The 22967-nt window shown below is 38.7% G+C and overlaps 1 protein-coding gene across 2 annotated transcripts; it reads left to right on the top strand.

Moving 5' to 3' along the window:
- The first annotated feature begins 1439 nt into the window (after positions 1–1439).
- LOC148998636 (protein PHOSPHATE STARVATION RESPONSE 2-like) lies at positions 1440–16623 on the top strand. 2 transcript variants are annotated; one of them, XM_089141814.1, is made up of 8 exons: positions 1440–1641; positions 4649–5471; positions 5620–5830; positions 5916–5992; positions 6091–6130; positions 6515–6572; positions 10936–11005; positions 15648–16623. In XM_089141814.1, the coding sequence occupies exons 2-8, from the start codon at positions 4821–4823 to the stop codon at positions 16047–16049; spliced, it is 1509 nt and encodes a 502-aa protein (XP_088997940.1). In that variant the 5' UTR covers positions 1440–1641; positions 4649–4820; the 3' UTR covers positions 16050–16623. The 2 variants fall into 2 exon arrangements, with proteins under 2 accessions (XP_088997940.1, XP_088997941.1); XM_089141815.1 differs by lacking the exon at positions 1440–1641 and adding an exon at positions 1673–2158.
- The last annotated feature ends 6344 nt before the right edge of the window (positions 16624–22967 follow it).

The following is a 22967-nucleotide window of genomic DNA, read 5'->3' as shown; positions in this document are numbered from 1 at the left end:
CTTTGGACCTACAAACATAACAATGACCGGGTCGGGTCAAGGTTAGGTAAAAGCTGGATTTTACACCAATAAAGGAAAGGCATAATCCTCAGGGATTCGATGGCTCCTTTCGGGCGGACTTACCAAATACACATAAGGTAAGTAACACGGTATAAGATAAGGGACGCGCTCCCTTGGTAAGTGATCCAAGACACTCTGAGTATAATCTTGTGTAGCTTTTGCACGAGTCCTTACTCTGTTCATTATCTGACTTTGCCATCGGAGGCGGCTGCCCGGCACACAAGCCGGCCCGCATCTAACCTTTCTTGCAGGACTCATCGTCCAGGATACGAGAGGAGGCTCAGTCGGATCCAGAAGCATAATTGATCAGCATCACGATAATAAGGGAAACAATTCAGATACATTGTCTGGGCATAGGCTACTTGTTTATATATGTTTTACCTCTAATTTTCGATCGTTAGATTTGTTTATCATCATTCTTGGTAGCCGTCCAATTGTAGGGTTTTGTCCATTTTCTCTGGAGTGGAAGCAATTTCCATGTTTAACACGATTGCTTACTCCTCAAAGTAGCAATAACCGTTTATAACTCAATCACGTATCCCGAATTCTTCGGGATCGTGCTCATTGTTAGAACCGCAGGGTTCTTTTCTCATCATGCTATAATGATTCGGGATCGTGCTCATTGTTAGAACCGCAGGGTTCTTTTCTCATCATGCTATAATGATTCAACCGGATGTCCGAACCTGACCGTGAGGTCAGGCCGTCTTCAACGAGGGTCAAACACTGAACCGAAGGCAGACTGTTCAAAACAAACTTTATCCACAACATCGTAGATAAAGGATCCCAATTCATATAGAATCTATTGGAACCTTATTCTGTTCGCCCACAATCTTTGAATATAGATATTTGTTAAAATAACATATTAAGCTACCAGTCCCAAAAAATAAAATAATAAAAATGAAAAGAAAAATATTAGAAGCTACCCTTTCGTAACTCAAAGAGTCCATATCTTTGTTGGACTTGGTCGTCGTAAATTCCAAACGAAAAGCGGAAGTCATCATTGAAAGAATAGATGCTCAAGTCCACGGACAGCACCATACACCCTCATCTGAAACCATTGTATTGGAATCCATTCTAATTGGTATCCCCACGAAGGGTACAGACGCTGCTCAAATTACTTAGAAACCGTTCAATTAGAATCTTCAATTCTACAAAACTGTTTAGATCCTAATTAAACCGATCCAAGAACGGGGTCCACGGTGTTCAGACGAAGACAGAAAGAGCGGCCGCCAATTCAATTAAAAGGAATCTCCAAGACCGGGACCCACACCCATCCAACACTGGAAAGTATCCCCAAATGGAATGGCCAAAGATGGCAGGCGGGAAGACTCATATGCTCTCCTTATCTTTTTTAACTTGTTTTGCTTCGTACACGAGCGACAAAGCAATAAGCACACGAACACACGCACGGAAGAGTAGTTTGGAAACCCAGGTGTTGGCTGCTTGGTCGTGTCACTGTCACCAGAATATTTGCTCGTGTTGCTATTTCTGGTCCCCCGGGTGTGACTGCGTTAGCGTGGGGTTGCTTGCAGGGCCTTGAGTTTGCTCTCCTTTAGGGCTGGATTATGATACAATTCTCATGTGAGTAATAAGAATCCATGGCTTCTCTTCTTCAACTCTTATGGTTTCCTTTTATTGAATTCATGGATATTAAATCTTGCTTCCTCCAGTTCGGGATTGATGGATTTATACCAACACTTACCTCCTTTTTAGACCTTGTCGGGCTCCTCTGCGTTTTCAGAATTTTTACAAACCAATTTTACTTGATTCGTTTTCTTCAGTTGGTTGTAATTTCGTTTTTGTTGTCAAAATTGAGCTTGTCTGGGAAGTTGGGGGATGTAGGAAATTTTCCGTGGTTGTTGTTCTAGGGATTAAGGGTTCCTTTCTGTAGAATTATGTTGCTTGAATTGATAGAAGGTAGTGATTCATACTTAATTTCTAGTCAATCTGCTTTTGGTTTTATTTGTGGTATATTGATGTTTCATTATGTTTAGATGATAATCGTAAACGTGAAATTTTGCTCGACTCCACGTTGATGGAGTTGCTATGATGGTATGCTTACATGGAGTCAATTTGTGTTGACAGTGGGCTTCTTCCTGTAAGTTCTGTCCACTGTTTTGCAGTTGTGGTAATATTGGGCTATGTTTTGATGGAATTCGGCTTCTGCTTTGATTATATACTGCAAAAGAAAAGAACTTCTTAAAAGCTTGTCTACTACTATAATTCCTCGATTTCGTCTTTCTGTCATTTGGACTTATCTTTCTTTATTTCAGGGTTGGCCGGAGTATTTTCATCTATGAGTTAAAAGGTGCAAGCTAGGGAATTAGATATAAAAATAGATAACAAGCGGTCGTAAAGTTGAAACTTGTTGAAACTTTTTGAAATTGAAATGAGGGAGGAAGTGCAAGGGTGAAAAAAGTTATCAATGATACAATAATTTACAACTGGTTCTTGGTAGTTCCTTGGGTTCGTGCAGTTAAAAGTCCTCATGTCATTGGATGTCTGGTCATTGCAGTTGGTTGGGTTTGATGAGTCTCCAAGAATCTAATGAAGTCATTTGGTTTGTTTGTAGTGTTAAGAATGCTAATGGTTTAGTGGGAAGTATTGAAGATGTGAGCATTGGAGGGCAAGGATCCATGTAGCTAACCCCATTTAGTTGAGATAAGCTTGAGTTGTTGTTGTGAGGCATCTTAATAGATTTCTTTCTTCTGAGTGTAATAACGGGGCATTATTTCCCTGTTTTCCGTCTCTGTGTAACATGGTAACATTTTAATTAGGTACTAGACACAGTTGGGAATTTCGAAGGTCTGTCTGCAACATAAGATTAGATATAGGCATAATTCCCTAATGATTAGATCTCTATAAAACAAGGGCTTCTTGATGTTCACAAGTGAATGAGGGCCAAGATACCAAGATCAAATAGACATTCAGCAGGGTAACTAAGGTTCATGCAACCTTCGGCCAAGGCTGTTAGGGTTTGTAAGGCTTCTCTGATGGGAGCACCAGGTGTGGCTAAGGGTGTAGTTAGGGTTTCAGAAATCTGAACTGAATTGTTGTTAATTTCAGATTTCTGGTTAGGGTTAGGGTTTGGAGGGGGAAAACAGGGTTGGAGTTGGGATTGAGTGGTGATGGGAGTGGAGGGAATATGGATATAGGAGGAGGGGAAATTCTGATGGTGGGTCTGTGCAATATGAAAATTAGGGCTTGGGGAAATGGAAAATAGGGTTTGGGGGAGAAAAAGGAAGGCCGAATGGATTAGAAAGTAATAGGAAAAAAAATTAAAGGCTCTGTGAGATAGTAGAAGATGAATGGGATGAACTAAATGGTTACTAGCCAAATATGTAGGGGTTGGGATGGAAATCGATGGATGGAGTGAAGGCAGACCAGCCGTCTACCAAAGGATAATTCTTTCAATCAGAAATCCTTGATGCTCGACACCTTGATCCCTCCTTGCAACAGAACTCTCGGTAATTTATTCATCAAATCTGTCCTTGTTACAAGCATAGGCTGTCTATTTATAGCCTCTAACAATGACTCCAAGTAGAGTTCAAATAGGACTTCTACTTTAATTAGTGTATCTACTTCTAACCTTAAAAGACTTCTTACTCTTACTGACTCAAATAATAAGTTTAAAATGCAATCAAACTCCTAACAGTACTTAACATTAAAACAGAATTTGATAGGACTTCTATCTTAAATAGGACTCTTACTTAACTAAATCTAGACTGACTCAAATAATGATTTAAAAACAGATTCAAACTCCTAACAAACTTCTAATAATAATTATGCCCAGCTGGGCTCAAATAGGACTGCCAAAATTATCAAACTACCCCTGATGTTGAATTATGCTTCTTAAGCTGCTGGGCAGCAAGCCCTAGAAATGTATGCAATACTTGGTTGATGGCTTAGAAGACACCATTGAGCTGGGTTTATTTCTTTTAGTAAGTCTGAAGTGTTGGTTTGGATGCTTTTGTTGAGAATCCCAGCTACCGTTTTGGTCATGTCGCAAATATGTGTAAAAGAAATCCTTCTGTGTTTGCATTAGGTTTTATCCCCCTAAATATGGTGAATCTCCATTTTCTTTCCATGTCACCAAGTTTTAGGCAAGTATCCTTCCGCATTTGCAATAGGTTTAATATCTCTCCCATTGCCTTCCTTGTGATCATTCATCTTTTGAAGGAATTTGTGCAGTTTTCATATTTTTCTACGCTGTATCTTAGCTTCAACAATTGACTTGAAGTAAAACTTCTATTCACACAACTATTCTGTGGAGACCTATTTGTTTAGTTATATACTATGTGCTGCTATCTTTGTGCCAGGGTTTGTCTTTGCTGCTGAAGATTCTTCTATTGTGCCTATTCTTGACCTTGCCACATTTTGAGTTCTGTTGCTGAGTATTTGAAAAGTGTTTCCGCATAAATTATTTCTACCTGAGCTGGGTAGGAAGATATGTTCGAAGGCACTTTTATTTTTGACTTGGGTCCTGGCTTGTTTTCAATATAACTAATTCTTGCATTAACAGTTTGTTAGTATTATCCTCTAAATATATTTTCATTAAGCAGTCATTTTTACTGGTATTGTTTGCTAGTGGTTTCTTTCTGTAGATGCAATTGATGACTCCTTGTGGGGCTTGGAAAATTCAAGGAAGGTGGTAGAGCTTTGCATTCATTGAGTTTTGAAGTGGAAGCAGAAGCTATACACTAAATTAGAACATTGATTGATAGTTGACACTGGCTGGCATTCTTGATACATGGAAAGAAATGGACCCTACTTTATCCATTCAAAAGCTCGGTGCAAAGCATCTTTCTAACCTGGGAGCATCTGGAGCTATGTCCTCATCTTTGCCAGTCCTTCCCATTCCTCTGGAAGAGAAATATCCAAAATTGCCAAACTCTCAACAAGTTTCATTGGAAAAGGAACTAATGACTTATTCCATGGCTCCAGCTGGATCTTCACAGGGCCCCATTGGTGGGGTTGTGGGGCCCATATTTTCATCAGACTCAGGATTCTCCTCAAATCTCCAGTTTTCTTCTGTTTCACCCCATGAAAGACATTCTATTAATTCCTCCTTTGGTGGTTCAACATCAAATAATCGAACATCTGTGCCTTTAACACCCTCTTCTCATTCAGGACCATTTCAGCCTATTTCATTGAGTAATTATTCTAAAGAAAACAACAATGCCTGGTGTACAGATGCACTGCAGAGTTTCCTTGATTTTCCTGATAGTGTCCCTTACCAAAATAGTCAAGGAGATAATAGTGCTGCCATGGCATTAGAGGACCCCACTAAGCGGATTGATTGGCAGGATTGGGCAGACCAGCTTATGCAGCTTGGCACTGATGATGATGCTTTGACTCCAGACTGGAATGAGCTTCTTGTTGACAATAGTGCAGTGAATCCCAAACCAAAGGTTGGTTACTCTTTTATTCATCTGGCACAGTTGGAATATCTATTTAAAATGTCCGACTTTTTAAGTAACAAGGTTGAAGATGGTGAGAAAGAGAAAAAAAATTGCAGAATTTTTGTCTTCCCTTATTTTTCTGTTTGCTTTTATTTAGTCAGTATGCCAGGTTCCAGAACTATCTTCAACTATCTCAGTGCCCGAGCCCCAACTTCATCAGCAGCTTTCTGTTCCTTCTGGGGAAAATTGCCCAGTTGCTAGTCCCCCTTCCTCTGTCAGTGGTGCCCCAACCAAGCCACGCATGCGTTGGACTCCAGAACTGCATGAACGTTTTGTGGAAGCTGTTAACGAGCTTGGTGGCAGTGAAAGTGTGTAATCTGCGCTTGTTGATCCCGTTTTGGCAGTCAAATTTTGGTTATGTCCTCATGTAAATCTCTTAGTTTTGACTGACAGGAGCTACTCCCAAGGGCGTGCTAAAGATCATGAAAGTTGAAGGCCTGACTATCTACCATGTCAAAAGCCATCTGCAGGTCTGTAGATTGGAATATTTTTCTAGGGTTTCATAATTGCATTAGCTATCTACTATGTTGTCTAATTTTAACTGGAGGCACCGCTTGTTGGAGTACAGAAGTACAGGACAGCTAGATATAGACCAGACTCATCAGAAGGTAGCTATGAGTTTCCTTTTTGAACTTTCTGTTTTGAGTTAACCATATACTTTTTGTTTGAATTTTCTTCTTTGCTTCTTCAGCCTGTGGCAAATTCATGGTTTTGCATTTTGCAATGAACCATTACTTTTATTTATTTCCCCACCCTTTCCGGAAGCATCTTCTGGTTAAATCTTCAGCTATCAGTGTACTTACATTGATTATAAAAACACTCTTTCTTGTGATCTGTGCAGTTCCGAATCTGAAGACACCTTTCTGAAGTTTTATGTTGCTTGTGCTGCTTTGTTGCACTTTTTATTGTTTGTGAAACATTATGACAACGTTTACAAAGTAAATGACATTTAAAATTCATCCTTAAAGCCTGCCTTTCTCTTGTTTATGCAGGAACATCAGAGAAAAAACCAAATCCAATTGGTGAAATTCCATCTCTAGATTTGAAAACGTATGTTCAATGGTTCTTTTTTTCTTCTTTCTTTCTTTTTTCCCCCTTTTTTCCCCATATTTTAGTATAATGTTGATATTTTTAGTGGAGCAAAATGTAGTACGTATTGTGGTATCTATTTTGCTCTTTTATCTACTTATTTATTATTTATTATTTATTTTATGAGCAAAATGAAGATTTATTCATGGGGAAGTAGAGAAGAAGCATTTGTCCCGTCATAGACTTCATACTTTCAAAGAGACCATCAGGAATATTGTTATGTAATTGCAAAGTGATGGCCTGCATTAGAACTCTAGTGCATATGTGTCGCTCCTTGCCAGGTTGTTTTGTGGGAGTTTGCTGGTCTGGCGGGATGGAAGCAGAACAGAACTTCAGAGTGGAACCTGAACAAAGGTCCTTGACTTTCTTATCCTAAATGATGGTCACTCAGGTCCTCCATTTGTGGTTTGCCCCATCCTCGGATGTCTGATCATGGCAATAAACTGTTGGTTGTACTTAGCTGCCATTATGATATTTAGCTGTCCTGTATTGCCTGATTGTAATCACTGTTTGGGGCCAGAGAAAACAATATTTTCATCAACCTGTTGTGTTTCAATGGATCACCAGTACCCATGATGGTGTGGAATGCTGTTTTCTGTGCTTATTCAACGTTTTTCCATGGCCAAAATGGAGTTATATTAGGCTCATGAGCCTATGCTGTCCTTTGGGATTGTCATGGCGCTCAATTGATGAAGATTATAAATGTGATGACACACTTTAGCTTTGAGATTGTAACCAAGTTGAGACAATTTTGGGCTTTGAGGCTATCTTTTGGAGAATATTTAGGAAATAGCTTGATAGAATGGCACACCTGTATCTGTGTTGGTGACTGGCAATTATGGGGAAAAGGATCAATGTCAGAATGCTTATTGTCAGATGGTTGGGACTTGGAAGTGGAGAGCATCCATACTATCTGGTATAGTCCATGTTGAATTATTCCTCTTTATTGAGGCTGAGTAGTGCAATATTCTTGATTTTCTCAAAGAAGAATGCTGGGTGCTAAGCTCCGATTTTTTAATCTGAGGGCTGAGAGGCATGCCGACTGGTAGTCAAATCTCTATTGTGGAAGGTTTGGTAGGGACTTAAGGTTTGCGAGGCTTGCAAGTGATAACTGCCATATTTTCAGTTACAGTTGATTTGAGTAGCAGAGAAAACACAATTGACTGGCACTTACAGTGATGAACTAGATCTAATTAATCAGCCCCAGTTAAAGTTAGTCGGATTCAGCATATTAGTAGGAGATCAAATCTAATATTGTTTTGGTATTTAAATTAGTCCTTGTCAAGTTGTGAAAGATTCTAGTCTAGTTAGCAGTTCTACTTAGAAAAAGGTTCATTTAGTTGCAGTCCAAATTCTAGACTATTCCTACTCTTGTTGTGTAGTTCGAATCATCCTAGGTTGAGATAAGTGAGAGTCCTTAGTAGAACGGGAATCATAAGTAGAAGTCCTAGTTTGTTTTGTTTTCCAATGTCAGTTCCAGTAGGAATCCATCAATATATGGCTATACTTATAGCCCCATACTTGTAAACAATGCAGTTTTTGATTATTGAATTAACATTGTTGAAGGTGAATCGATTGGAGTTGTTGGTTTCCAAGGAAGTATGCCTGCGGCTTCTTGGTGCCGTCTCTCATTCTGCAATTTCTTTAATTTTCGCTCCCAACAGCAGTACTGCCCCCCCCCCCCGGGCGCCCTACCCTTTCCGTTCTCTTTTCCTCATACCAGCCTTCTCTTCTCCCCTCCCCTGGCCTGCAGCCTACCTATTCTCTTTCCCTAGCCCTAATTCCTATTCCCTCATTTCCCCAACCCCTATCTCCCATCAAAGCTCCTTTTTCTCTAACCATTTACTGACCCAAATGCCAACTTCTTTTTGTGCCTAACCCGCCCCCATCCCTTCCTTAACATTAGACCCTCATCCCCATCACTAATTTCTTTTCAAAACCCTAAATTTTCTGCACTTCATCTTCTTCCCCAAAACCTAGCAACCCTAGCCGCCATCACTTAGATCTATCAAACCACTCACCTAATTCAACTTCCTTTTGGATTCATCATCCCCTACCCCTCCCCTACCTTTGACCTTAACCTTATCCTTAACCCCATTCACCCCCTGTAAACCATGACTTAGAAAACCCTAGTTTCTAGATTTCCCAAAACCCTGAAGCCTGAATCTGAATTTAAAAACAATATAAATCAGATTGAGAATTCCATAAACCGTAATTCATTTAAAACAACACCCACACCAGAACCACAGGGTTTGAGGAACCCTAACTTTTTCTGCTGAATTCAATTGAGTGGTCCTGTAAACTGGCCCTCAATTTAGGGGTTACATCATCTGGGTAGCAGAAGGAGCGGTTGGTATTTTGAATACGTCATTGAAAATTTGTGAAAGTCAAACTGGTTATAAGACTTCTTGCTCTAGTAATCAGCGTTGTGAACTTTCCATTCACCTGATTTTCAAGTGCTTGCAAGGGGCATCAAAGCGTAGAAGTGACTGTTGAAACTGTCTGATTGCTAGATCAATGCTTCTCAAGAACACTGCCTGCATACTCCGTTATTGCATGTGGGAACTGAGCACTTTATTGATTTGGAATCATGGTCAATGGTTAATCTGGAAGAGTGATGAAGCTGCATTGATAAAGAGAGGGGCCATAAAGAGTGACAGCACCATGCCCATTCAGTACCAGATAAGAGAAAGTGGTATTGTTTTTCTCGGTGGTGAATAATTTTGTGTTTGATTTTAAGAGGAAGAAAGAGAACCTTTGAAGGACAAGGACACAGTTGACTTTTTCTTTCGTTTTTTTTTTTTGTTGGTGGGGGGTGGGGGGAGGTAGTTGTGAGGGAGCTGGGGTATATTACATTGAAAGGAAGTAATTAAACAAGCTAATTCCATTTATAGTGTTATTAGACATATTTTAGGCTCAAAAAGTGGCCTATTACATCGAGAACCCATTGAATCGAAGGCCCAACATGTATGCAACCTAGACTTATTCCTAAGCAAACAAGCCCCGTTTGGTGACGAATCTGAATCGCTGGTGCTGGCGCATTCTTCTCTTCTAGATTCATTTACCTATGTCATTAGACCACTTGATGCAGTAGTTTGTCAAATAAATGAGGCCTTTTGCAGAAAGCTGGCTTTGGGTTATTTTATTATTTTTTTAGCTTTCCTCCCAGTCTTTAATGGGTTTTGACAGTAGTGGCAAGTTAGTTAGCTTCCAAATCTTGGCAACTTTGGTTTGTTATACCCCTGAATGAGAGCTAATAAGTACTTTTTAGGAATTAAATATTTGAAATAGTTTTCTTGACACGAGTCAGACAACCCTATTCACAGTTCCATAACAGCACCTGGTTTGTTGTTATTCCCCCAATTTCTGTACATTTTTGTAAACCCCAACAAATTGTAACATTTTCTTGACCGTCCTTCCTTTTATTCCAGCCTTAGACATTGAAAATCCTAGGCTGTGAACGTTGCCACTTTACTCCTGCTCTACTTACAAGTTGCGGCAATGATCTCTTTCTTCATTGGGAACTTATGCATTTCAAGAGCGCTCACATCCTTCTGACTTGTCACCTGTTTAATCGAGTCTTATTTTGGTTTTCCCTTTTCTACTTACACCTCCCAATTACCCCCTTCTGATGCAATTGTTGGTCTTCATATCCTCGGGGCAGATTAACTTTATGAAATAAATCTGGAGTTGAAAATCTTGCTTCGCTTTAAGGAACATAACAAATGGCAATCAAATTTTCACAATATGGTTTAGACATTTGACTGAGAGCATGTATCTTCTTCGTGTGGAACAGTGAAAAGACTGGTTTCTATTGGATTTTCTGACTTGAAGTCATTCACAAATTTTAAATAAAATCGAAGTTTACAACGAAATATGTATATTGATTATGCAGTATGCACTAGGTGCAACTGTCAAAATATGGTTTATAACCTTGCTGAGAAACTTTAACAAGGATGTGAAGCTTTCTATCAATAACCAGGTTGATTCCCTAGAGCCCTTGGTCAAGGTTGCACTGTATACAGAATTTCTTAAGTGTATCTAAAGCCTAAGGATTTCTGTGCCTTTCTTCTGTCCAACATTACAGCACATTCTATTTCCCCTGTATAAATTTTTTGGAATTGATCAAGATGTTCATGAAATTGCAAGGTACTAATTTGAATTTTTCTTTTTCTTCAGTCAAATGTTTTGGTATGAAAATTTCCAGTTACTGTCAAGCTAGTACGAACAAAAGTTCTCTGATCATGCTGTGTCATTAATTGTTAAATTAGTTGGATGAGTTTGGTTTAGAATTTCTGGCTCAGTGACCTGATTTAAAAAACAGGGGTATTGAGATTACTGAGGCATTGCGACTGCAAATGGAAGTTCAGAAGCGATTACATGAACAACTTGAGGTATGGATTTTCAATTGATGACATGCTAGACTTATATACAGGTGTTTGTTCAAAGATGCAAAGAACTTTGTTATTTAGCTCACTGAAGCCTTGTTGCTTGATCTTGGGAACATTTTGCTGACACGTCAATTATTTATTTAAAATCGTATTCAGACTCCATTAGAAGGAACAATTTTAGGCCAAGTACTGGTAATGATTTCTTTAAGAAAATAAGATTTTGGAAATGATATGACTCTAGGTTTCACTCAATAGGGATTAGAGATAGAGTGATCTCATTGGGGTAGATGATCCATTAAAAGGAGAGCCAACGGTGAGCCTGGGTTGTTTTTGGACCAGTTCTTGGGCTGAACAAGACCCATACATGGGGTGGTTTCCTGGTCCAGCTAAGCAACCAAGTTGTGGGGATCAGTTAGAAGCCTGTTGACCAGTTATTTCCTCAATTTCTGGATGAATAATACCAGGCTTCGCATGGGAAATTTATTTCGTATTAGATCTCTTCTTATGGGAAGTGGGGTGTGTGCAGGCCTGGCCACATTATTGTAAGGTGGTGGGAACATGGGTGGATAGTTCGAGAAGTGAGACATCTTTAGATATCTTGACCTTTTGAGAAAGTAAGACAAGATTTCATGTGAAACAGAAAATTACCTCAGTGTGGTCGAGATCTCGGTTCAACCAGATATCAAACTGACTATATAACACTTAAAAGGGCCCAAATCTTGTTCGAGGTGAAAAAACTCTTGTTTCAAAATTAAGTGTATGCATGTTGCTGTTTGCAGCTCACCTCTTCAACTTTTTGGTCAATTTTCACCAGGAAATTTGTCAGAATTGCCCCAGCAGTGCATTGCTAGTACACTTAGTCTATGTCTACAGCAAATTACTAATATATCATTACTTCTACACTTGTTTTTCTTTTTTAACGAAGTTGTCTTGCATGAACTGTATGATTAGTTTTTATGACTAAATTATTTTTAGGATATGGTATTATAGACTTTCAGTTCATCCTGATAATTACAACCAATGATCTATGACTAAATTATTTGTAGAATATGGTATTATAGACTTTCAGTTCATCCTGATAATTACAACCAACGATCTAAAATCAAACTCTATTTAGACTTATTCTCTTTATAAATCTTATAGCCCCATTATGTTCAAAAGGCCTAAATAGGCTATATACCAAGTTTCAGTCCATCAAAAACCCGAGGACATGGCCAATGAAAACTTGTCACACCTCGGTTTAACCCATTTTTTGAAGGGCCAGGTTGGCCACTGAAATTGAGATCTTGAACCATGCATGGGTGTCTATTCCAAGTTTTGTGACTGGTAAAAAGGGCAGTGCCAATCAAACTGTTATTGACAGACATGTAGTGCCTGGATGATTGAACAACTATGATGCCAACAAATGAGTTGAGAAACAAGCAAGTTGAGTCAAGTTTTTGGAAGTCATTGATTCACCTTCCTCTTGTTGATGTTGTGGAACCAACAGAGATTTCTGGTTCTTGCAGCCCTAGAAGATACCCTTGACTTTCCTGCCCCTCTACTGTGGATATTTAGGATATGAACTGTGAATCAAACAAAAAAATAGGAGATGAAGAACTCGAGAATGAGAAGGTAGAAAAAAATGAGAGAAATGAATTGAGAGATCTCACTCCTGGTGTGCATATCCTTGAAAGAACAGCCTTTGCTATATAGGGAAAATCACCATTACAAAAAAAGAAGCAAATATCCCACGATTGAGTCCAATATGGACTTCAAACTATTGCTGGGATCTCTCTTACCTTTATTACCCTTATTACTTTTTCTAACATTGTATTCCTATATTACCCTTATTGCCCTCTTTAACACTCCCCCTCAAGTTAGAGAATGAACATTAAACATTCCCTGCTTGTTACAAATATAGTTCACTCTTTCAGCCCCCAAAGATTTGGTGAACAAGTCAGCCAATTGTTCTCTGGTTTGAACATGATGAGTGGAGACCAATTCTTGCTATAGCTTCTCATGAACAAAGTGACAATCTACTTCAATATGCTTCGTCCATTTGTGAAAAACAAAATTTGATACTATATGGATAACAACCTGATTACCATGCCAAAGAAGCATAGATGATTCATGGTCAAAGCCAAGCCCTCCCAAAAATTGTTTAATCCACATCAACTCACAGGTGACAAGTGCTATGGCGTGTCACTCTAATTCTGCACTGGATCTAGCAAGCACTGTCTACTTCTTACCCTTATTACTCTTATTACTTTTTCTAGCATGGTATTCCTAAATTAGTGTTATTACTCTCTAACATGAATCACCAAACACAGCGTCTTTCAGAATACTCAGTATTTGGTAAAAAGTGCAGTGCGAACCAATCTGTTATTGACAGAAATGTGAGTGCCTGGATGACTGAACAACTGTGACGCCAACAAGTGAGTTGAGAAACAAACGAGTTGGGTCACGCCTTTGAAAGTCATTGATTCACCCTCTCAGTGACATTGAAACCAACAGAGATTTGTGGTTCTAGCAGCCCTAAAAGATACTCCGGCTTCCACTTCACCAGGGACATTTGGGATATGAATCACTAAACCCAACATTCATCAGAAATACTTGTTATTTGACAACATGTACTGTACTTTTTCTTGAATAGATGGCACTATATATATACTAACTCTATGGATGGAGGCTCAGGGTGTCCCTTGATAGGTTAAGAGAGGATAATGGAAAAGATTATAGACTACACTACCAAGAATGATGTAAATTCTTTTTTATTGTTCCTTTTGATTTGCATATACAGCTGTTAGAAATCAGACTAAGAGTCAAAACCAGATACTAAAGTGAAGAAGAAAGCAAGAAAGAAGAAGGGGAAAAAAAACCAGCAGGAACAGAACAACTTACTGCGATTCTGGATGGATTTGCAAGAATCGCACGCCTCTTTATTTAGAGGCTGCAGCCTTCAATTACAATCTCTTAGGACAGGATATGCTGTCCACAAAAAAGGAAACAAATAATCCAGATACAGTTATTTCCATATCTGTTGTATCTCCATGCAGATCTTAACACCTACAGAAGATCAAATATCCAATCCAGTTACAGCGGTATCCATATCAGTTGTATCCATGTCCACGTAGATCTTAACACTTCCCCTCAAGCTGGAGCATACAAATCTCCCATGCCTTGCTTAGAACTGATTGATCGAAAACTAGGACCAAACAAGGCCTTAGTGAACGCACCAGCTAATTGATCAATAGAACATACAAAGGGCGTCACGATCAATTTCTCCTTAACAGCATCATGGACAAAATGGCAGTGCACCTCTGTATGCTTTGTTCTCTCATGGAAAACAAGATTATTGGCAATATAAGTGGCAGCTTGGTTACTGTAAAACATCTTCATGGGAGAAGAAATTGGAAACCCCATCTCCTCTAGTAAAGAATGAAGCCACATCAACTCTGCAGCCATGTGAGCCATAGCTCTATACTTTACTTAGCGTTAGACCGGGCAATAGTAGATTGTTTTTTACTTCTCCAAGTCACAAGATTGCCTCCAAGAACTGTAAAGTAGCCTGTAGCAGACCGACAGTCAACTGTAGATCTTGCCCAGTCTGCATCAGAGAAGGCAACCAAATTCATACTCAGATTAGAACGATAAAGAAGTCCCTTATCAGGAGCACTCTTGAGATCTGAAGCACTCTTATTGTTGCATTCCAATGGGCTTCATTAGAAGACCGCATACTCCTACAAAATAAGAGATATCAGGTCGTCTAACTATGAGATAGACAAGTTCCCAACAAGACTTTTGTAACGATGGACATCATCCAACAATTCTCTATCATCTAGTCCAAATTTTAATTGAAGGTCCATAGGGATGTCAGTAGGTTTAGAGGCAAGCGTTCCAATCTTTGTCAAAAGATCCAGATCATACTTTCTCTGTGACAAGCTAATTCCTTTTTACTGCAAATTACCTCGATCCAAGAAAGTATTGTAGGCTACCCAAGTCCTTAAGTCTGGAAACGTTTATGTAATTGTGCTTTATCAGCCGTATCCATATCCACGTAGATGTTAACAACATCAAGTGATAGTTTCCATTTTGAAGTTTATTCCACAATTGAGATACTTGTTAATGCTTAGTGGCTTAACTCCCACTTTGGATCCTTTTTGCAATATCGTCTCTTGAAACTTAGTGTTGAGTCAGCCATCAAGACATGGTAGGAAAATAATGAGTTCTGTTTTAGACTCTTGATCTTTTTATGTATGATGATTCTATTGTCATGGTCACAAGTCAGACATACATTTGTCTCTTATAACTGCTTTTTCACTTAGATTATTCCAGCATTAAAAAATATTGGAGCAAGTGCGGGAAGTCCTCCCAATCTACCATACTATTATGGTGTGCCATTGAGCCATTTGAGTTTTTGGGCCCTGTTTAAGTAATTCGAGGAATAATGAAGTTTATTATTGTCAATTGTTCTATAAATAGAGGTTGCTTGAATGTATTGAACTCTTAAGCTTCATGTTCTTGCTATTCATAGTGTGCTTCAGGTATTTAGTTCTTAGGTTCTTCATGCCTGCACATCAATAGAAACTTGCATCACATGTGACCACCTTAGAACATCAATCCAAGGTTTATTCTAACCACTTCATTGCCATTTTTAAATCAGATTCAAAGAAATTTACAACTGCGTATAGAAGAACAAGGAAGGTATCTACAGATGATGTTTGAGCAGCAATGTAAAAACACTGGTGAGAAGGTCAATGCTTCTTCATCCAGTCTTGGTGATGCCACCTGTGCTCCGTCATCAGATGTACAGCCGCATTGCCCCACAAAAAATGAAGCAGAAACCTCAGAGAACGATGGTGTTGAAACAGCAAAAGATGCAAGTGATAATGCCAATGCAATACCAAATCAAAGTTCACTTAAGTCAGGTGGGCAAATGGCATCTGAAATCAGACCCAAGAGTCATGAACCTGATGGCATTGGCAAGTCTAGTTCCCCACCCACAAAGCGTGCAAGAGCAGATGAATCAGCCATTTCATGTGCCAAACCTCCATTCGACTGCTGACAAAGCTTTCGCTGCTTGTTAAGACATGATGATATCGTAGAGAAGAAACTGTAATGACTAATTCTAGGTGGAATTGGAAATTTGGAACTGGAGCTAGTAACAACAGTTGAGGAGTTTTGATTGATAATTTCTTCCGGATTTGTATTCTATTAAGGTACTCCGCAGAACCGGTGTTGAAAGACAGATGATTCTGTATATGGACATGAAGAGAAATGTGTATAGTAGGAAACCCATAGCATTAAGTTTTATTAGCGTTTTATTCACTTCTTTCTTCTTCCTCGTCACGCTAACAATGACAACTAACGTTTAATTACTTCCTTGGTGTCTGTAACAGTTTTTTCTTCATCCTGTTCTCCAGGCTATTTCATGAAGAGAGACTGACGCATCCATCTGTTACCAAGTGCATTGACAACTCAACTTTCAATGCGGCTTCCTATGATTACATAGACAGTCTAATCCAAATCCCTTCAGGAACAGCTAAAATTGTTTTTAATCACATCAAAGATTGTTGGTTCATAGTTCATCTTCTTCTTTTTTCACACAGGGAAGGAGAAGGATCTTAGATACTATTATTGCTTCTATTAACCGTACAAACATAGGGTAAGATGGTATGGCCAGTTGACTACTGGAGGGAGTTGAAGCACCTTCACAAGGGTTGTTGAATTAACCCATATGTGATCTAGAGTTATATAATGATAGATGTGCTTGCGTCACTCATTCTATGATTCCTGCTAGAAGAGGGAAATTTATCAGGTCCATTTCTGACAAATGGACCATCATTTCCTTGTAATAAATGGACCTGATATTGGTCCGCTAGAAAAGCTTCTAGTTTCAAACTAAAAGCTTCTAGTTTCAAACTAAAAGTGCAGGAATTCACCTTGCCATATACAAGCATGCCTTCATTGACAAAAAAAGTGCCCCCCGTTTCCAAATGTTTAGCCTTGGCAGTTGAAAGCCGGCAACCATTAATTCATTATTTTCTTTAAAATTAGTATTTACTAGAATGTGATCTAGCCTTGTACTTTCTACTAGTTTTGGGAGAAGAGGGGGCAGCAGCAAGGAGGGTCAAAGGAAGGAGAGGGATCAAAACTACTAAAAGAAGAGTGTTAGAGAGGGAGAGCTAGATCAGAGAGTGAGAGGGAACCAAAGATTGACTGGAAAAGCATGGTTTATAATATCCCACCATACAATACAATGCTAATATCGATACGTATCCATACTAGATATGCATATCCTTACATTTTTTGAAGAACAAATATTGGAGTGTATCAAAATATATATTGACTGGTGAATTACAATACTCAATACGAGATGGTACGTCTCTTAAAATCATTTAACCGATATGATACTTGACACCAATACTTCAAACCTTGTGATATTAAAAATAATTATGAGTAAAATGAAAAGAAAGTTGCAATGAGGAAATATGATTACAACTGCTTATTATAAAGAGGTTGGTTTCAAACAAATCTCTCCCTTCTTTTAACACATAAAATGATGAATCTAGTGCACTAATTTTTGGCTACTATGAGGTTTAGGAAAGTCATATCGGATGCGATCTACACCCATGCTTTCTTAGAGGTGGTTCCCAAGCTTAAACCCTTGATTATTTGGCCTAAATTGAGCGAGTGTAGGGTGTCAATGGAGATAAGGCTAAAATGTCTGACCTTATCCAACCTTGCCAGGGCTATCCCTAGCTTCACCCAACCCTGATGCACCTTAATTTGGTTGGCTGTCAATTAAGTTATTCCAAGTGGATCTTCTTCATAATAGAAACAAGAGCAAATTGCACTGGCACCCCAAAATGGAAGCAGCACTAACACCCCACTTTATTTTTAAAAAGCACAGAGACCCCAAAATTGGATTTTTGTTGGATATATTTGTCAAATCTATCACTGAAAACAGTTAAATTACTGTTTATTTTCAAAAATATCCCTATAATAAACATTGTCTGAAAGGTTTTTAGTGACAAACTGAACAAATATATCCAATGAAAATCTAATTTTGGGGTCTCTGTGCTTTTTAAACATAAAGTGGTGTGTCAGTGCTTTAAGGTCTCCATTTTGGGGTGTCAATGCAATTTGCTCTAGAAACAATGCAACAATTTGTACAAGCATTTAAAGAATAAGATTATTATCAATATATTTTTAGGTCATCATCAATCCAATCACAAGATTTGGGAGCCCACATGTAGGGGAGGGGTGGAAAAGGTGTTGCATAATGTTCTTGGTTTTACTTCCTTTATATAAAAAGACGGTAATAATTGTGCCAAAAGTACATCCACTGTCATCCAATATGGTTTTTTTTTATGGGAATTAACTTAGATTAAAACAAAGTTAGTGCTGAAAGCACTTAGAAATACTACATATAGTGCTATTATAGTCATCCATCTATAAGAATCATGTTTCCGCATAATATTCAAAATATAATTGAAGCATTGGGTTGTGAAAATCCAAAAAAAACCACCTGTTTTGATATAGTAGCCAGGTTCATTAACTTGGGGAGTTCCTTGAGAGGCCATTTTACTCGTGTAGGGTTTGGTAAAATTTGTGTGATAAAATGAACGTTTGTCTAGACTTCATTTATCCTTATCCCTTCTGCTGTCGCTTTGTTCATTCCTGTCAGAATGACATCAAGCATTGTCTCTAGGATTCCCTGTTTCTTCTTGTTCCCAAAATTGACCGACTGTAAGTGTTCGTTGCTACACATCCCACTGCTCCAACCGACTATTCCTAGGTGCTGGTGATGTACCCCTGCACAAAACAAATTATTTTTATTAGAATGTAAGAACAGATTACACCAGTTTATATCTGGTTCATTTATCATAACATTATTAATGTTATTTGATTGTGGACTCGGAGATGTGTCATCTCCATTCCTTTGTAAGTTCAGTTTTTTGATCCAGTAGTTTGTGCTAGATAGCACAATCTGGGGATCTAGCACAAACTACTGGATCGGGTGTTTTTTGCATAAACACCCTCAGATTCCTTTCTTTCCATATAAAGTAGCACGTGATTATAAACACCGACATGAACCACTGAGCTGTATTTTTATCCAATCCTATAAGCAACTCTTGACATTGGCTTATAAGGGATGAGTTATTCCAGTTTTCCGTACGTAGCCCCAGTGGTCCTGCCGCATGGATCCTTTTTCCCCAATCGCATGAAATGAAAATGTGCCATATTATTTCTTCTGATTTGCCGCATATAACGCATTGTGCATTAATGTTTGACCACCGGGCAAGTTTGGCCCTGACTGGAACCCCATCATTTAATACACGCCAGAAGAAGACTTTGAATTTTGGGTGTATGGGAAGCTTCCACATGTGGTTCCACCACCTCGTGAATTGATGTTGGTGGATCCCTATTATTTGTTTGACTAATTCCTTAAAGGCTAGTTTGACTGAAAAATCTCCATTTGGAGAGATTAATGAAGACCAAGAGTCCTCATTATTAGTGAATATGTTGAACCTAAAGTTGAGAGTTTTATCAGTACCTAACAAAAGAGTTGCTGAGTATTATTTATTTATTATCATTCCTTTTGAAAGACAACATTGAGAGATAACATATTACAAACATCTAGTAGAAAAGAGATCACATGATATGGCCAAGGAAACCATGGAATTGGAAGAAACTAGTTCCATCCATCAAAATAAAAGATGATCTTCATGACAGTAAATGGTGCTGTCGAATTTCCATTAACCCACAATAGAGAGCTAACACAAGCATATCCAAGTGTGAGCATAGAGAGTATTCACCCATTCACCAAGAAAGACATGAACCCTTTTGACAATTGATTCCTCATACTGCAAGCAGAAAGAGCAGGTGCTATCAGTGTTGCTCCAAGCCTTTAGAAAAGTTTTAGCATATAAACTATTATTCTATGTAGAGAAATAGGTTCTCAAACAAAGGATTCATCCTCTTGGATTTAGGGTTTCTGAAACCCAAGACCCTTTTGTTTCTGTTTTAGGGGAATGTTTTTCTTCTAATCTGCAGGGACTAGTGCTGGATCGTTCTACCTTTTTATTGTGTGTAGGGGCTTTCTAATCACGGTTGAACCAGACTGATGGACTTGTGCTCTCTTTTTTTGTGATGGTTCATTTCTGATCATTTCTATGGGATGTGTCAATTCTGAATTTTTTTTTTTTTAAAGCCATTCTCATGTGTATTTGGAATGGGTAGCTCAAGCCCTTCTTTCCCAAGCCTAGCGTTGGTTCTCTTTATTTAACATGGGCGATAGCATGATGTTCCAGGATAATTATTCTAGAGACGAGAAGGATAGAATTTTTACCTGGATTCGTTGTTTCCAAATATAAAAAAATGCAGCAAAAAAATAAAGATAATCCACGTACTTATTCCTCCACGCAATCCGTCACCGGCAAATCCTCCTCAATCTCATGGAAAGAGAATAAAATCCACAACCCAAGTACCATTGTGGATTGATGGTTGAAGTGCAAGATTGAAGTAAAGAAGAAGAAAACCTCCAAAGAAAATTTTCCTTTCGTTCTTGGTTTCTTGGAGAGAGACAGCGTGAAAGTCCAACAAATCTAGTATCTTACTTGTGTGTTTAGTGGGTCGGCGGTTACCAAAATATGTCCTCATATTTTGTAACCACCTAATATTTGAATTTCACAATTGCCCTTGGGCATATTCAAAATTCCCAACATCTCCCACTTGCATTAAAGCAAATATCGATCTCTCTATCACAATGTGTCCCAAACACACATATATATCCCAGATATACACATGTTGATCTCTCTAGTTCTGTCCTAGACACTAACATCCACAAATCATACTGGTAAATGGGTCGTGCGACCGATGATATACCTGCACTCGTGAGCCCCAAACTATAAACCTTCATAAAATGCTAGAATGGTAGCATCACTCAAAGAAATACATTAAATAAACATCTGTATACCATAGTGTCCTAGGTTTATTCAAATTTATCAAACAAAAGGTATCCCGATCCCTTGGAGAGATCACCTTCTTGTTCTTAAAATGTTCGCTACCGTAACTAATACAGCTGGCACCAAGCAAACACTCTTAAGGTGTAGTTGAATCAAACATTTCCTTTTGCCCTAGATCATCACTACACTTGGGATTGACTCATTTCCCTATAATGCCCCTTTAGGTCGAATCAATCATGACCAAAGGTAACACCTCAAAGTAGCCACATCAACCCCTCGTTTCATAACGTTGTCAAAAGTCACTAAGGACACTAATGGACCATAAAATCCAAGACTCACATAATGAAAGGAGTAGGGATCCATCCTCTCATTTCCAATGGCCACTAAGCACACGTAGTACAATATATATGTCATGGTGGAGCATTCTATACACAATAGAACGTATGTCTCTCCCAACACCATACAAGTCTTAATCTAGTCGCATCACTTGCGCCTAACCCGAGTTTCTTTATTGTCGGTACTCCAGCACCACGTAAATTACTCGCACCTGGCTTCTATGGGGAAGATGAATTGTGGGAACATTCATGTTGATTCTTTTCATCATACAAAATCTCATCTTGATTCCAAAATCAATGCGACAACATGATTTTGAATTGACCTACACAAGGGTCATTCACAATCCGACTCATCTCTGCTCACTACCAAAGCACCATAGGCTAATGCTCGTGTGAGTGAGCCATTCTCATGCCTATTGACATATGATGTTTTATGCTAAAAGAACACAATCACACAGAACGTTAAAAACAAATATTGGAATGAACTTATATTACCCAATAATAAGAAAGTTCCAATACATAAATAAGTCACAATCTACGGAAGCCCAAGGACTTTTCATGAAATAAAAACATCATTGGCTATAGGTTTGGTAAGAGGGTCAGCTACCATCTAACTAATAGATATATGCTTAAGTACAACTTTTTTTGCTTGCTACAGTGTCTCTTACAAAATGATATCTCACTTGTATATGTTTGGTCTTCCCATGATACTTGGAGTTCTTGATACAACTAAGAGTTGTCGTATTATCACAGAAGACAAGGGCAGGCTCTTTGGATGTCAACACAAATCCAGTATGGCATAGGAACCTCCTCAACCAAACAGCCTTTTGTATTGTAGCTGAGCATGCCACATACTCTGCTTCCATGGTTGAGAGTGCTATACAAGTATGCTTCTTGCTACAACACTAAATGGCCCTGCCATTCAGCAAGAAAGCATATCCAGATGTTGATTTGCTCTCATCAATGTCTCCAGCCCAATAGGCATTGCTATAGCCAACCAATCGCAAATCCAATCCTTGGTAACACAGCATGTAGTTACTCATCCTATGAAATATCCCAATATTCTCTTGATTGCTTTCTAGTGCTCTATGCCTGGTTTGATTGGTACCGACTAACCAAACCCACTGCGTAATAAATCTCCGGCCTAGTACACATCATAGGGTACATAAGGCTACCCACAGCACTGGAATATGAAACTCTTTCCATTTTGGTTTACTCCATTGGAGTCTTAGGACCCATGTCAAGGCTCAAATGCAAACCCTTCTCCACTGGAGTATTTATTGCTTTGTAGTTGTGCATTTGATATATCTTTAAGACATTGTCAATATAGGTATCTTGAGATCAACCCAATAACCTCTTTTGCCTATTTCTGACAATCTTGACACCAAGTCATAGTTTACTTCACCCATGTCCTTCATATCAAATATGGAGGACAACCATTTCTTAGTGGTTTCCAATAGCTCCTTCCATCAAATCTCTTTGTGTAAACATAGTGGTCTTCCTCAAGCATGAAAAAACCATTTTCCATCATAGCTTGGTAGAAGCGCACATTCCACTGTCTAGATGCTTGCTTTAAGCCATATATGGACCTCTTGAGCTTGCACACTTTGCGCTAGTCCCTTAGATTCAAAGCCTTGAGGTTGATCCATATAGATCTATTCCTCAAGTTCTTCATTG

Source organism: Hakea prostrata, unplaced genomic scaffold, assembly GCF_041222555.1.
Source record: "Hakea prostrata isolate BN-2017 unplaced genomic scaffold, UWA_Hpros_2 contig_217, whole genome shotgun sequence".
NCBI classification, from domain to species: Eukaryota; Viridiplantae; Streptophyta; class Magnoliopsida; order Proteales; family Proteaceae; genus Hakea; species Hakea prostrata.
This window is presented reverse-complemented; position numbering and strand designations above follow the sequence as displayed.